The sequence below is a fragment of the Amblyomma mixtum genome, chromosome 2 (genome assembly GCF_055824585.1).
Source record: "Amblyomma mixtum isolate Tamu chromosome 2, ASM5582458v1, whole genome shotgun sequence".
NCBI classification, from domain to species: Eukaryota; Metazoa; Arthropoda; class Arachnida; order Ixodida; family Ixodidae; genus Amblyomma; species Amblyomma mixtum.
This window is the reverse complement of record NC_143013.1, coordinates 131,646,219-131,662,149: the sequence shown is the minus strand read 5'-3', so window position 1 is coordinate 131,662,149 and position 15,931 is coordinate 131,646,219. Positions and strand designations below refer to the sequence as shown.

The 15,931-nt window shown below is 47.8% G+C and overlaps 1 protein-coding gene across 1 annotated transcript in view; it reads right to left on the bottom strand.

Moving 5' to 3' along the window:
* LOC149360928 (putative chitinase 10) overlaps positions 1 to 15,931 on the bottom strand; it is an 85,600-nt gene that overhangs the window by 4,973 nt on the left and 64,696 nt on the right. The window contains exon 9 of the mRNA XM_089569422.1: positions 11,267 to 11,461. Coding sequence (XP_089425548.1) covers positions 11,267 to 11,461 — 195 coding nt within the window. The remainder of the gene's footprint in view (positions 1 to 11,266; positions 11,462 to 15,931) is intronic.

The window sequence follows — 15,931 nt, the reverse complement described above, 5'->3', positions numbered from 1 at the left end:
GGACTCATTAACAATTATTTCGGGCGCAGTGTTCTGCATACACTTCCGACACGAACTGCAAGAACGTGTCTAGGTACCTTCCTACGACCCGCATAGCCTGAATCACTTTGGGACGTTAAACCTCATTAAACCAAACCTTTCCAATCAAGGAAAAGTAACCAAACTAATGGTATACACTAAAAGCTGAAGGAGACAGCACCATTCATTCACTCATCTCAATCACTTGTGTCTAAAATGTGGCCATTACTGAGCTGCCTTGGAAGCTTAACTTCTGAGGCAAATTTATATGTTCTGCCCTAATCATGACCCCAGGCAGCACAAAAGGGACAAAGTTTTTGTTACTATGGAGCTCTTTTGTTATAAACATTAGAAGAGTTGATGAAGGTCATGTTTTGATGCTATGGGTGACGGCTGGAGACTTTCACCACAATATGGAACAGCGCCATGCCATAGCAGTGGTTTGAAAATCAGTGTCCTTGATGTCCTCAATGGGCCGAATGGCACTCTGTGAAGGCCACTGGTCTTGATTTCCTCCGTTATACTAGGCAAACATTACAGAACGAAGAACATACTGGAAGGGACGGACAAGCCACTCCACCGCAAGTGCAGTACGCGCATAACGGAGCCCCGGATGCACCCGTTCAGCGCACCTTTACACGGACAAGCGCTTCGATGGTCTCAGAGGCAATCCATGCGCATGGTTCGCCGCGCGGCTGCTTTCTTTTTGTGGCTACAGATAGTGCGAGAGATTAGCAAGGACCAACAGCACCTGATATTCTGTTTATAGATGGGCGCAGCCTCTGTTTTTCTGGTTGCTTTAATCGGTGTGAGTATCACAAGAGCCAAGCTGCTGGAATCGTTGACGGGGCAGATGGGCTAGGTATTTTCGGACGGAGGATGCATGCACGGCCCTTTTGGAGAAGCATCGTGTTTAACTTGACGATCCGTGCAGACGTGCCCCACGGAAGAGATTGCGCACTAGTAGACTGTACGAGGGACAAGGATAAACCCTGACATCACTTTTCATGAGCAGAGAAGTGCGAACTTGATTTCACAGTGATGTGAGGTTGAAGATACAGTGCATGTATTTTGCTTTCAGGAGTGAAGGGGATGTAACTGGCACGCTAGTTAACAAAGCTAGTTCTAGAGCTACGTAGACACACCGCACCCCCCCAGGGTCCACAGTGTCCAATTTGGTTCACGGGGTCTCCAGACAGTTCACTGCAAGACGCTTCTGTACGTTGTAAAAATTGTCTGCAGAAATTTTATGCCTAGTGATTCTTCGTCAAGTCTTCAGCCCCCCAAGAAAGAAGAGACGACTACGGTGGGCGACATGAATAAAGCATCATTGGCGCCGTCGCAGCAGGACGAAGCACCTAAAAGACCGCAAGGAGACAACTCGAGAGCATCGCGGCAACAGCGAAGAAGGCGGTGGCGACGATCGCTGTGAGCTTGGAATGAGCATCGCTCTGCTTTTCTGCTGTAGGTTGGTGCTCGCACTGGTGGTGTTTTCACTATCAGCATCGTGCAGCTGCTACAGGAACCGTGACTGTCATCAGCCGTGTGCGCCTGCTGGGACACGTATCGGCTGCATCCTCGACATCATTGACATCGGCTGCATCAGCGACACCTGCTACGTGGGCAGTGACGTCATCCCAACAGCTACAAAAGGGCGTGCTCGGGAACCGGACCATCGCTTTAATTTCACATTCAGGATGCAACGCCCACACTGCTCCTCTTTTTAAACAGATGGATATACTGCCACTACAATCATTACCTGAATACAGGACTGTCTTGACAATACACACATGCCTTACAGAAAATTACCCCTTACACTCATCGCTATTCTGTATCCCACCACTATGCACTCGCAACGCCACTCATAGAAATTTCCTTCTTCCGAAAACAAAAAATTATCTATGGAGTAAGAACGATGGCCCATGTTGGTATTAAGCTGTGGAACAAGCTTCAAGTGAACTCAAACATTGTAAAACTTTTCCTGTGTCACTGAAGAAATATTATAAACAATGAGTGAAGCCTACGTTTCTTTCTTTTCATGTATTTTTGTGTGTTTGTATCTGTTTATAAAAGAGGCTTGGTGCTCTGAATATTGTTGCCCTATGTACCCATGTATGTCTTTCTAATTCCATGAGCTTTTATATGTATGTAATTAATTTTTGTTATGCCTGCAATTTTCTTTGAAACTGAATTGCATGGATCCCAACTAGCTTTCAGATAGGGATCCAGATGTTTTCACAAGCATGCCTTGTATGAATGTTGAGAAATAAAATTTGAATCAATCAATCAATCAACTTCGCAGTGGTGACGACAGCTGTGAGCATGGAATGAGCATCGCTCTTCTTTTCCGCTGCAGGTTGGTGTCGCACTGCATGTTACGTTGCACATTTGTTACATTCTTTCTGATCTTTCGTCGTTGCTGCCAAGTGGTATTTTTGAGTGGCTGTTTCTGCGTGGAACAGATTGAACAATGACTAAAGATCTTTCGAAATATAAGGAAAAGCTCAAAAATGATTTTGTAAAGCTGAGAGAGGAATTGAAGCTGGAAATCAAAACGGCACGAGAATCACTTGAAGGAGACCTGCGCAATGAGATACGGGAATTGCGGACGGAGCAGAGGCACATGATTGACTCACATTTCGAACATAAGGATATGCGAACCTTCAGGCGAAACCTTCAGGCCGAAATTGCCAAAAATGCAATGCTAGCCGCCGAGAACGAGGTACTGCAAGCTAAATGCGCTAAATTAGAAGCAAAGCTAGCGACCTTGTAAATCAGCCGGTAGGCCTGGAACAGTATTCAAGATCTGCCAGTCTTAAGATTATAGGAGTCGCGAAGACTGACAATGAGGATGTTTTGCAAATTGTATCCAAAATTGGACTCATCAAGGAGCCTATCAATGAGTGCGATATTGAAGCCTGCCACCGTGTTCCAACTCGAACACCTGACACATCAAATATCGTAGTTAAATTCAAGTCTCGGGCGAAACGGCACACCGCTCTCTATAAAGCTAGGAAGGCCAGAATCAGTAATGAAGACATTGGACTAAACAGCGCAGACGCCATTTATATTAATGAGCACCTCTGCCCAACTCTGATTTGGCTTCTTGGAAAGGCAATCAAACGTAAAAAGGAGCAACGCTGGAAGTCTGTTTGGGTGCAAAACGGAAAGATTTTCGCTCTCCAAAGTGACGCATCACAAAGTATTCAGATCATCACTGAGAAAGACCTTGTTAAGATAGTCTCGCCGCCGATCCCCAACAGTTCAGGCCACTAGGCTTATATCTTTGCCTTCCCTGAAATTCATTACCTCGAGCTTGTTTTTACAGTGTTCGATCTCCTCTCCCATCAGAAAACTCAGCATTACAATTCAATGAGCGCTCCGCTATAAACAAAGAAGATGATATTGTCGATCTACAAAGTTTTCACTTAAATATAACGTTATAATGATTATCGAAACTTGGTGCTATGATGGCGGCGATAGGGTTCACCTTGATGGTTACAAAAGCTTCGTCATTAATCGTGATGGCCGCCGTGGAGGTGGCTTAGCCATCTATTTTGATGATTGTTGGGAACATGAGCCTGTACCTGCATACTGCCTGATTACGAATGACTACAAAATTTTAACTCAAGCATAACCTCGAAATCTTCGCCGTTGTTAACCGTCCCCCCAAATGCAGGTGTGGACAGTTTATTGATTTTTTTCAGAGTTTTTTGGAAGATTCGTGCGCGAATAATTGTTAGTTAATTTCTAGCGGTGATTTTAATTTGAACATGCTAGACGCTAGCGCCAGTACCTATGATTTTGTGACATGTCTCACTTCAACTGGTTTCACAAATGTGATCACGACACCAACCCATGTCACAGTGCCCACATCCTCTGCTCTTGATCTGTAAATCACAAATATTGAAACAGATATGTACCTCGCTGGTACGGTCACTGCAGACATAAGTGACCATTGCCCTGTTTTCATGATTTATCGTTCACCCAAAATGTCGAACAAAAATCGCCCCGACGCTTTTACTTTCCAACACATTTCAGACGAAGCACTTAAATCTTTCGAGCAAGACATTAGAACACAAGACTGGCCATTTATACTTAGGAAGCGAAACTCGAATGATGCATACACAGGTTTCATTCAAACGTTTATAAAAATATATTGTGGGCACTTTCCCTTCAGAACATTTCACCAATCCAAAAAGATAAAAAAGCCATGGGTGACTCCTGTTCACTTAGCCGTGAACAGCCGTGAACACCACAAAATCAATAAACTTAAAAAAAAAATTCCCCTGTGCTCTTTGGTTTCTGTGGCTGTTGGCTTCTGTCATATTTATAACGAGCCCCTCATCCCCCTTCCCTTGTTTGCTTAATTGCTTAGCGAGGGCCTCGGTTCTGGCAGCCTTGACGCCATAGGAAGCATAAGAGGGTTCTCACGCAGCTTCCACCCTCTCCGTTCGATGACGTTCTACGTCACACCTGCGGTTACTCAGGACGTTCTACGTCCGCCGCTTATGAACGTGGGTGGCGCTGATGAACACTCTCAAGGTTAGGTTACTTGTAAACATAAGTACCCCCGAAAGCAGAAGGTTTGACAGCCGTCGCCGTAGCTCAGAGGTAGAGCACCGGACGCGTAATTCGGAGGTCGTGGGTTCGGATCCCACCGGCGGCACGTGGTTGTTTTTTCTTCTGCTTTTCTAATCAATTAGCTTTAAGCGATAACATATTCAGTAATATTCTAAATTGATCAACACCACAAAATGAATAAACTTAAAAAAAATTCCCCTGTGCTCCTTGGTTTCTGTGGCTGTTGGCTTGTGTCAAATCTGTATCATGCATTTTTAACGGAGCGCACACTGAATGCGTTCAAAGAATTCAAAGCTGCTCGAAATAAGTTAAACAGTGAACTTCGGCGTGCAAAGACTGCCTACTTTGAGCACCTGTTTCTTGACGTAACGAAGAAAAACCAGAAGCCGCCTGGAAAGCAATCAACAGAGTCTCACGTCGTCAGACTAAGAACTCCGCGCCTGATAAGAAAATATTAAATAGCCGTGAACTTTCTGGCCAAGAACTGACTGATCACTTCAATAAGGAATTTGTCGATAGCATAACGCCAGATGACAGTCTGCCCTCTGCAGCACCTCGAATCAATAGCCCAGTTAATAGTTTTGTTTGTCACACAGTTACCGAGGAAGAAGTATCTAGAACATTTATGCAACTTAACAATAGCAAAGCTCTTGACATTAATAATTAGCAAATAAAACCCATAAAGCATGTTTTACAGTTAATTGCTCCTGTTCTCACGTAATTTTTAATTTCGTCATTGAGGATAGTGAGTTTTCTTTGGAAATGAAAAAATGAAGGGTAACAGTCATACACAAAGGTGGCGACCAAAATTATGTTAAGAATTACAGGCCAATATCAGTAATACCAGTGTTTTCGAAAGGCCTAGAAAAAATACTGTCATCTAGATTAACACATTTTTTTGATACGATGAAGCTTTTTTTCTGACGCGCATTATGGATTTAGAAAGGGGAGATCTACTGAAAATGCTTCGCTAACACTGAAAGGGAAAATCGAGGAAAACATAGAAGGTAATCTTTTCACCCTCGGCCTAATCGTCGACTTTTGTAAGGCGTTTGACTCCCTCAGCCATGACATTCTTTTACACAAATTACATCTACACGGAGTACGAGGAACACCCCTTAATCTCATACGATCTTATTTACACGACAGAAGCCAGTCTTTGCATGATAGTAATAAGCATTCCTCTTTTCTACCCATTAAAGCCGGAGTGCCACAGGGCAGTATTTTAGGATCCTTTCTCTTTAATGTATACATTAATGACATTGTAACCATTGATTCAAAGGCTCAATTTATTATTTATGCCGATGACAGGAACATACTGTTATCTGGTCCTGATGCAAATAAAATGTAATATGGTGTAATGGCTTGCTCGAAAAATTGGTTTTGTGGTCACAGTGTAGCGGACTAAAGATTAATGCGAGAAAAACAAAAGTAATTATTTTTCGGCCACGAAACAAAATGGTGAATCTACAATATGTTGTTCAGTGCGAAAGGGAAGAAAATGTTATTGTTAAGGAACATAAAATCCTAGGAGTGACCTTTTCAGAAACATTAACGTGGGAATCACACATTGACAACATATGCACAAAACTTTGCAGAAACGCCGGCACCTTATCGCGATGCTGTTCTTCTCTCCCAGTTCATATTAAACTTCAAATATACCACGCCTTGTTCTCGTCATATATTAATTATTGCAATTTAGTATGGCTAACAACTAGTAAAGGGAACATTAAAAAGATCCACGTGCTACAAAAAGAGATTGTGCGCAACATAGCTAACGTTGACTACTTTTCTTCTACTGAACAGTATTTTCGTCAGTACAATATCATCCCCATACAAAATATGTATGAATTTCGCATGTTGCGCTCATTTTATGTTTCATCAGGCCCTTTCCGACAATTTATTTCTACAATCACATCCCTTCAACATAGCAGCAATAATGCATTTGCACGTAGCACTGATTTATGGCAAATTCCCCGTTTCCGCGCCAGTTACAAACTACAGTCCCTTAAGCGCAACCTCCCGTTAATTTTAAATAAACACTCGCAATTTACCAAACCCAGCCTTAATCAGTTGCGACAGTACTTTGTACCCGTATAGATGTTCTGGTGAATAACTGTTTTCCATTGTCCCAAATATTTTTCTTTATATTCTTTTACATCACACAACCATTGTAACCACAATATATAAACTGCTTGTTATTTTCTTGTGCACTGTTTTCCTCTCTTGTTGGAGTCATGCTATTCATTTTGATTTTGAATGTGTTTAAATCATCCATATGTATGTGTTTTTTTCAGTTTTTACATTACTTCAGAACTGTACACACGTTTCTACTTGTTACCACATTTTACACGTCTATCTGTGCTGTGTGTTTAAGTAATAATATTTTCATGTTCCTTTATTTTGCGGTTTTTCAATGTCTGTATAAATTGCCCTGCCTTGTAATACGCTGGACCCTGGGCCTCGTCAAGCTGACAAAAGCAGCTTTTAGCCCAGGTGTCCCACCAGATTTTTCTTTTTCTGGAAATAAAACTGAAAACTGAAAACTGAAACTGAAGGCCCTGCGCTGAAGAGACACAAATACAGAGTCAAATCTACGGCTTGCAAGTTCTCCAAGCTGCATACAAAGTCATTTCTGTTTGTGGCTCATCGCTGTGACTACTTAGTCAGCAGGCCATCGTTAGGAACATGGACGCCAACGGAGAGCAATGGCGGCCAATCATCGCAGCAGCACGCAGCGCAGCATCCACACCAACGTGTGGCGCGTACGGAGGATAGCAAGAATGAACAGAGCCAGCCTTGCAGTTCTCCGCGTCACACATCTAAGAGTCCTCGTTCATGCCTTTGGAGACGCACATGGTAATTTGAGCTTTGCTGTGACATGGAGAGCAGATACAGCCACATGTGTCCCAACATAAACATGAATCGCGAGGAAAACTCCTCTGGCGTGGATGCTAACGAAAGCGGGACATATGGAAGGGGCTTCGTTGAGGGAGCAAACGCGTCACTCTCCGAGACAGAAAAGTACCAACGGGAATTAGCCGCAAATAGTGAGCGCTCTTGAACTCGAGCTTCATTTGATTCGCATGTGCTCAGGTGCGGGTGTGTGTAGATATGTGCACGGTAGAGATGTTGAACCATGCGCTAGAACTACTCAGCTAAGAAATTGTGCCAAAATGCCAGCAGGCGTATTCCAAAGGTTCCAAAGGGCGATGAGGTGCGCCCATCTGGTTCGAGTCAGTTGAGAACTTGCTGAAGGCATGCGAGGTGCCGAAAACGTTCTGGAGGCATTTTGCGTTCCCAACAGTTGCACAGCTTATTGCGCACACTTCGACCCGTCTAAAGCCGGCCCAGAATCGCGATTACGACAAGCTAATGTACGTCGTACTTGGCGTACTCAGTCTGGGGGCGGCCGAATATGACAGGTGATTTTGACAGCGCCAAGGAAAAAGAACAAGACCAAAAGAACGTTCGTTTGTGACGCGTCTACATAGTGATTCTAACTTCTACGCAGAAACGCACTAAGTAACAACTTTCGATCAGTTGATCAAACTGATGGTCTCGGACCAGCTGGCAGGTGGCCAACCCAAGACGCTGCTGTGTAAAGTTGCGCGAGGACGACAATGGTTGACGGCGGATGAACAGGCTGGGCCCCAAACTTAAGATGGAGTGACGGGAAAAAGCAGCGCCAGTAGCAAACCATGAGGGGCAGATCCTAGAGGCACCTGCAAAGAGATTCAGACTTTGGCTAAAAATATGGTGCCACCCATGAATGGGCAGGAAAATGAAAAGCTGTCGAAACATCCACCGTGCCTTCAAAATTTCGAAAAGGCAGACGTAATGCTTCCACTTGGCGAACGCAAATCACTACATGGCCTGGTGTCCTTTTCCACGAGAGAAGCACAAGTGAAGGAAGCTCAGACCGGTTGATGGCCCGTGATCAAGCAGCGAACTATATGCCATGCTTAAACTGTGGACAGTGAAACTGAGCTGTCAAGACAGGGGGACAGGCGCAGTGGCAGACACTGGGCTAGAGGTTATGTTGATTCGCGAGAGCAGCATACCCCCATGACTTCTGACTTCACTCGCTAGTGTCTACCTCGTCTCGGTGGGCAGTTGGCACCCGCACCCCTGTCCTTCCTTCTGGAGCTCGTTTTGATCACGATTGCGGACGACGCTCGGCCCGTATTGTGCGTGCTTAAAGATAAGCTTTGCACGCAGACTGCCTAACATCTACAAACATGCGGCAGCAGTTGCAGGAGCCGTGGGAAGCAGAAAGGAGAACTCTGCATACAACGCAGTGTGTTCATACGGGAAAAGAAATAGAGGAGACGGAATCGTTGCGGGATTTGTACGACAACTGGTCTACATCGCGTACCAATCGCGTACCCACCTCGCAAGAGACGGAGTACAGGGGAAGCACACAACCCACCCAGGAACCCACGGTAGTTCAGAGCAGTGGCATAAAAAACTTTCGTAATTAGCAGCAGAACGATGAGTCACTTCGGAAAGTATAGTAGAATTTGACTTGACTTGAATCATTATGGGATATTCTTGGGGGGCATACTGGTCCCGACGTATGTTGGCCTTGTTCACGGCATCACTCTTGGGGACCAGGGGGAAGGGAAGTGGGAGTTGGGAAGGGTAAGGGGAGGGAGATTTGCAGTCGCCGCTGTCTCCAAGCTTGCCGAAATCCAGGGCACTCGTATCCAAGTGGTCCGAAGTAGGCAGGCGCGCCGCAGCGACAGGATCGCACCAGGGAAGGGGAGATAAACGGCAGCACGCTGGGAGTGGCGCGCGCACTTTGTGGGCTTGCTGGAGGCAAGCAGCATGGCCTCCGACCAGCTGGAAGGCTAGCCAAGGGCCAGGAAGGACTGCAGGGCAGCCGGGGCTGTCAGCAGGACGCTGTCACAATGATGGTCCTCGCGACAGCAGGTGAAGACCGCAGGTAACTGCTCCGAGGGAGCAGCGCGGCGGGGGACGCTGTAGACAGGCGTTTCTTCCGGCGCGTGACGGGCTGTGTACACAGCAGTGGCACTAGGATGGTAGCACCACGGAGGCCAGCGGGCTTTAGCAGGAGCACTGCACAGTGTCCTGGGTAGTCCACTGGAAGCCGCACCAGAGGGGCAGCTGGATGGTGTCGCTGAAAACCGCCATGGTGAGCGGCGCGATGAGGCCCCGCGCGCACAAGTGCAAGTGGGGAGGGCAGAGGGCAGCAGGCAGGCCGCTCTCACTTCCAAGTTTGGCGCAGCAGTCCTTGATGAGGTGGGCAGGCCGCCGCCATCGGTGTCCGCTGTGCCAGCTGCTGGGAGTATCCAAGGAGGAAGGGGCCGCCGCCGCTGCAGCACACGACGGCGGCCCGGTGAGGTTGTCCCGGTGGGGGTACACTACTACGTGGCCGCCGGAGCGGCCGACGAGTAGGGAGGCCTACTTGTAGTAGAAATGCGGCCGCCTAAGCGACCGACGGCTGGTGGAGAAGCCCTAGTAGGGGCGGGAGAGCGCCGGACGGCGCTGGACGCGCGCGGTGTTCCTCGAGCTCGTCCGGAGGGCAGGCACGAGGTGGGGCCGGGCGCGGCGAGGGCTAAAGCACGACGGTAACGTCGGCAGGCGCGAATACTTCGCGAGAGGAGTCGCAGGGAACATCCGCACTCATCGAAGGTCCAGACACAGAGGAATGATAGTAGAACGCCAATGCGGGTAAAAGCAGAAATGCCCATAGTGGATGGCTTCGTCAGTCACACAGGTCAAGCACACGGCGGGAGGCTACGGCAATTGGCACTACCTCGAACGCGTTGCAGTGCCGGCCTTAGTCTTGGTCATAAAGCAATGTAGGGCCGCCCCATCAGCTTTCACAAAATTGGAGGTTACACTGAAGCTCCGCCGGTTTAATTCCGACTTAATTAGCGTATAAGCAGAAGGTCACTCTCTACATTAATAGATCCCTGGCAGTTCTCGTAGTCCTCCTGGAGCAGTGGTGCAGCGGTTAAGCGATGCGCCACTGCACTCCGATGACAGGTGCTCCGAGTGGTACCTATAGACCCAGGTCGGTCTTCCCGAGCGACCAATCAATAATTTCATCTCCACCTGCCATGGTGGGCAGTGCTCGCTATGGGGTGGGCAGGTTGCAATGAGGCCTGAAGGTCATGTGGCGTTAATAGACAGAAGGGAGGGAGAGTGGGTCAGAGAACAATGGTGGGTTAATGACATCATAGTCGAAATCAAGAGTAAAAAATAGGCTAGGGCAGGGAATGTAAAGCAAAGGCAGATAATCAATGGTCCTTCAGAGCACTCTTCTTGATTCCATGAAAAGGGAAGCATAGCAGGGGGTGGCTAAAAATTAGAAGTTTGAGAGGTTAGGGCGGCCGCAACTTGCAGTGGACAGGGTTATTTGGAGAGATATGGTAAGGGCTTTTGTCCTGCCCTGTTGGTAGTTAGGCTTGTGACTAACGATGATGACCCTGCAATACTGCACCCTTTAATAATATTTAGAGAGTCTATATCTACCTGATGCTCCAAACGTATCCTATTGGCGGAGCAATACTGCCAACAGTTTAAACAAGGCACTTCACACTGAGAGCAGTTGCTAATCTTTTCACTGCTCTAGATATCAGTATGAATACTGCAGTGCGATGCGTTGGCGCTCTCGCAAGATTCCGGCACTTACATCAACACTGTAGCGTCCCACGGGCCTTTCCGTCATGAGGCACTCTGGATGGCTCGGCGTGTGTATAAGGGCTAGGCCACACACGGCCGCGTAATGCGTCCTGCTCGGCTGCAGCGTGTAGTTCTCCCAGCGCGAGGGCCCAGATGAAGGAGCCCCGAGTTGTGCTACTTCCGCCGTGAACGTCTCGGGCGCTACCTGCGTATGCCAGAACCACTGTGTACTTTTATTTTCACGACTGCAATGTTTCTACTCGGCACCGACTGTCGCTGCTCGAGCACAGCAGCAGCAAAACTCGATGTTTCGCAGAAGAAGTAATTTACATGGTCAGTATGTTGTGCAGCACTTTGTGAGAAGAGTAAACTAAACAGCTTTGACCAAAAGTCTAAGCCCTGTGCCTGAAAAGGCCTCTATCGTTTAAATTGATGCTAGAGCACGCTTGCGAGCAGTGATCACCTAACCACGTCAACACATGAGGCATTCGATCTATTAAGTCCAAGGTCGAAGCGATTGTGTAGTTTCCACAACCTACTTCTATTACTTTCCAAAGCAATTTCCTCGGGGTAGTGAACTACAAGCGCTGTTTTGTTCAATTGTGCCCCTTTGGCCAAGCTGCTTGATCGTCTGCTCACGGCGAAACATAAGACTCATCCCGTATACTGGAACGCCGGTGCTAACACAGCGTTTCTCCGCGTCAAATAAGCTCTGGCCGACGAAGCCCTGCTCGGCCACCGTAAGCCTGCATTCCTCTTGTACTGATGGCGTACGCTACCAGTACTGCTGGAGGCTCACTCCTCGAGCTGCACACTGATGCGCCTGACCGCCTCTCGCATTCTACTCCAAACGTATGACTTCTACTCGGACGCGTTATAGCGCGCCTGACTGGGAGCTACCCACCATGTACCTTGCTGTTCGCCACTTCCGTCACCACCGACATTCGACACGTCAGCGGCACCACTAACATTCCTGCAGGCGCTCTCAGCTAAGTGCGTGCCGTCACAGTGCTTCCCACAATTCCCATTCATAACCTTGCTGCCGCCCAGCTTACTGACTCCGAATTGACCCGTTCGCACTCGTCTACCACATCCCTAGAACTCGAGAAAGTCCACATGCGCTGCACCACACTCATAGGATTGCTCCAGGTTATTTTGGCCTAAATTTTCTCAAGCACCCTCTACTACTTGGCCTAGCCTGAAATCCGAGCGATGTAAAACTCCGTGGCGTCTCGCTACCTGTGACCGCGAAAGAAGGCTCATGCGCTCACTGGGTGCGCGCATGTGTTTCTTGCCGACGAGCAACGTCCACCACCACCCCATTCTGCCGGCCACTTCTTTTCTTTAACCCGACGCCCGCTTTGATACGGTCCACATCGACCTAGGGGGACCACCTCCACCTTGCCAAGGTTACCGGTACTTACCTGCGTCGACAGGTACACCCGCTGGCCGGAAGCAACACCATTCCCCGATATATATCGATAGCTCTATTTAACGCAAAAACTCAAGTTTCAGAGGGTATGTAGATTTAACATTCAAGGTACATTCGAACTTAGGGATTTCACAGCAGCCTTAAGTCTTCAGACTTAGAGAAAAAACCATTTTGGCGCAAATAATTTCTTTTAAACAAAAGAGACGAGGAGACAATGGACAGGCGCCAACTTCCAACTGTTTATTGCACCAGAAAAGCACATACATTTATAGCCTCAGGTTGCGCCCACATTTTCACTCCACGTACCTTAACGCAGCCATGACTTATCGCCTCGCACTATCATTATTGCACAGAAAATCGCACTCCACCGCATAAAATTTAACTGAAGTATCATTCACACACAAAACTGCCCTTTTCTTTGTGTACCTAAAGAAAAGGCCGCCTTGTGCTTGTCTGCGGCTTTTTATTTGCGTACAAAAAGAAAAAGGCAGCTTTGTGCGTGAGTGATACTTCAGTTAAAATGTATGCGGTGAAGTACGATTTCCTGTGCAATCATGATAGTGCGAGGCGATACGTCCCGGGAGCAATAAGCTTAGCACGTGGATTGAAAACGTGGGCGTAAATTGAGGCTATAAATGCATGTGCTTTTCTCGTGCAATAAACAGTTGGAAGTTGGCGCCCGTCCTTGTCTCCTCGTCTCTTTTGCTTATATGAAATTATTTACGCCAAGGTGTTTTTTTTTCCTAGTTTCCAGATGCTAAACTAACAAGCCCGGCAACATGCCTAACCGAGCCTTAAGTCAGATGCCGAAGCATACTTACTTTAAATATGGCCGATGTGATGATGACCCAAAATTTGGCCCTCGTCATTGCCAACATTGGCGCACCCCACCACACAAATCTGGCTTACTCCAACCCCGAAATTTGACCCTGGATTGGGACAAAAATTGATATCCAATCTAATTTGAATGCTCCCAATAGACGATGCCCTCCAGATTTGACCCGGAAAACTCCCAAAACTTCGCGCAGCCAGCCCCAGAAGTATTACCTCAGATACGAGATGTTAAGCCAACAGACAAGAAAGAGCAAAATCATAGAAGCGTAAGGATACCTATCGTTCAACTATTCGGTTTAACACAGTTAAACCGATGTCATTTTTTGCTGCCTACACCGTCGCGTCTGCTTTTGTTTCTGCCTGGATTCACCGCCACTCCAAGCAACGCATGTTATCGGCCAAAATATTGGGAATTTATTAGCATAGGCCCGTCTTACAAACGACCAGAGTGAAACCATCCATTTCCAACACTGCACCGATTATCTGGGCTACTTGGGGCCCCATTCCGTCGGCCACTTATTTTCTCCTACACGATGCCAGCTTTGATACGGCCCACATCGACCTAGCTGGAACATTTCCACCTGGCCAATGTCGCCGGTACTTACCTGCGTGGGAGGGTACAACCACTGGCCAGAAGCGACACCACTCCCCGGTATTGCTGCCTCGACCGTCGCGTCTGCTTTCTTTCTGCCTGGGAGGCCCGTTTCGGATGTCCCGCTTCACGGACTGTGGCATCATATAGTTCGAGTCGGCTCTCTTTGCTGAGCTTCGCATTCTCGCCACGACTCGCCTGCGCACCACTGCCTGCCAACTCCGGAATTATAGATAGTATTCTAGTTCACTATACCCGGAATAATGGCCTAGAGGAGCCCTTATCGCCACCTCAACACCGCTCTCACAGCCCATGTCACCCAAACAGTGCGTTCAGCGCCTGCCTCTCAACTTGTTAGGCATACGGTTCGCCTTCAAACAAGACATCTCCTGTTCAACGGTTAAGCTTTTTATGGCTGCTCACTTCGCCTTGCTACAGGCTTCAATGTTTCAAGCTCACCACCCATCCTCAGTGAGTATATACAGCTCCTTTCCGATGTGTTCCGCAACCACCACGCCCTCGACCAGTTCGTCAAGTTTACATCCCCCCGGACGTCAGGACTGCTGCCGACGGTTTTGGCCACACTATCTCGGTCCGTTTCCTGTCCTGGAGCGCCTCCCAGCGTCGTGCACCGTTGATATCCACGGTTGCGCCGATACAGTAGCCTCGGAGCGGATGACGCCCGCCTACATTTTCAGCGACGCAGCTTCTCCTTCCTCTCCTGCTAGTCTCTCCGCAGCCTTACCTAGCACCTCGCCGGGTTAATTGGAACACAAACATTATTTTCATTCATCGCACCGATCCTCGCTTGGCGCTTGCGGGGAGCTGGACTCACTAGAAAGCTTTTCTAGTGACTAGGCGGAGCACTGTACCCGCGCTATCTCTGGGGGATTAGAGCACGCGGGAAACACGAAGGGACGCGAGCAGCGTGACAGAAATTTCGGGCTCTGTTTCGGTTCGAGGAGATCAGAATAAAACAATCTATTCTGGAGTCCAGCACGCAACTGGTTCGGGTCCAGTTTCTGCCTAGGCTCTGCAACGTCAGAGTCCCCGGAAACAGCACGCAGCATTTTGTCACCAATTTGTGCTGGCAGCCCTATACTGACATGTGCAGGCAGGGATACGTTTTATTCGGACCACAAAATACTGAGAGGAACTGTCAGTTATCTGCTGCTGCGGTGAGGACTAAAACGTAGGGAAGCTGCCCGGCTACGCCTGCTCTATTTGTGGCTCCTAGGTGCCCGAGAGCAACACCTCTCAACCAGCTGTGCCGCTACAGTAGCGTAGACAAGCTGCAGCAAAGTCACCATTGTAGCCACAGTGAGCTACATACCATTAATCTACTGAGCTATGTCTGAGACCACCTGTACTCCTGACCCCCTGCATGTGAGTCCACACAGAACCAAAAGGAGGTCAAGGATGTGGTAGTGGAGGCGCGATCCTGAATCTGTGAATTTCACCTCCTTAAGTACACCCAGAGTGGGCCTATACTAAACTGGGCCACGGCCTATATTTATCTTGCTTGCAACCGCATCTTTCTAGTTGAAAGTTGAAAGTTTATTTCAGGCAGACGAGATACAAATGTACAGGTCTGTCTAAGAGGCTGACAAAAAGACACGGATGCCTGACGAGTGTCAGCCTGTCAATACACACAATACCTCAGCATACCGTGAAGAAAAAAAAAGGAAAATGTGGACAGGAAAACGGTTGCAGGCACTGAAGGATAGGTAGGACAACGAAAAATATGCAGCGATACAAAACGTGATGCAAAGGTGAGAAACTGGCACTTAAAAAGCAACAAAATGTACCAAGTCAAG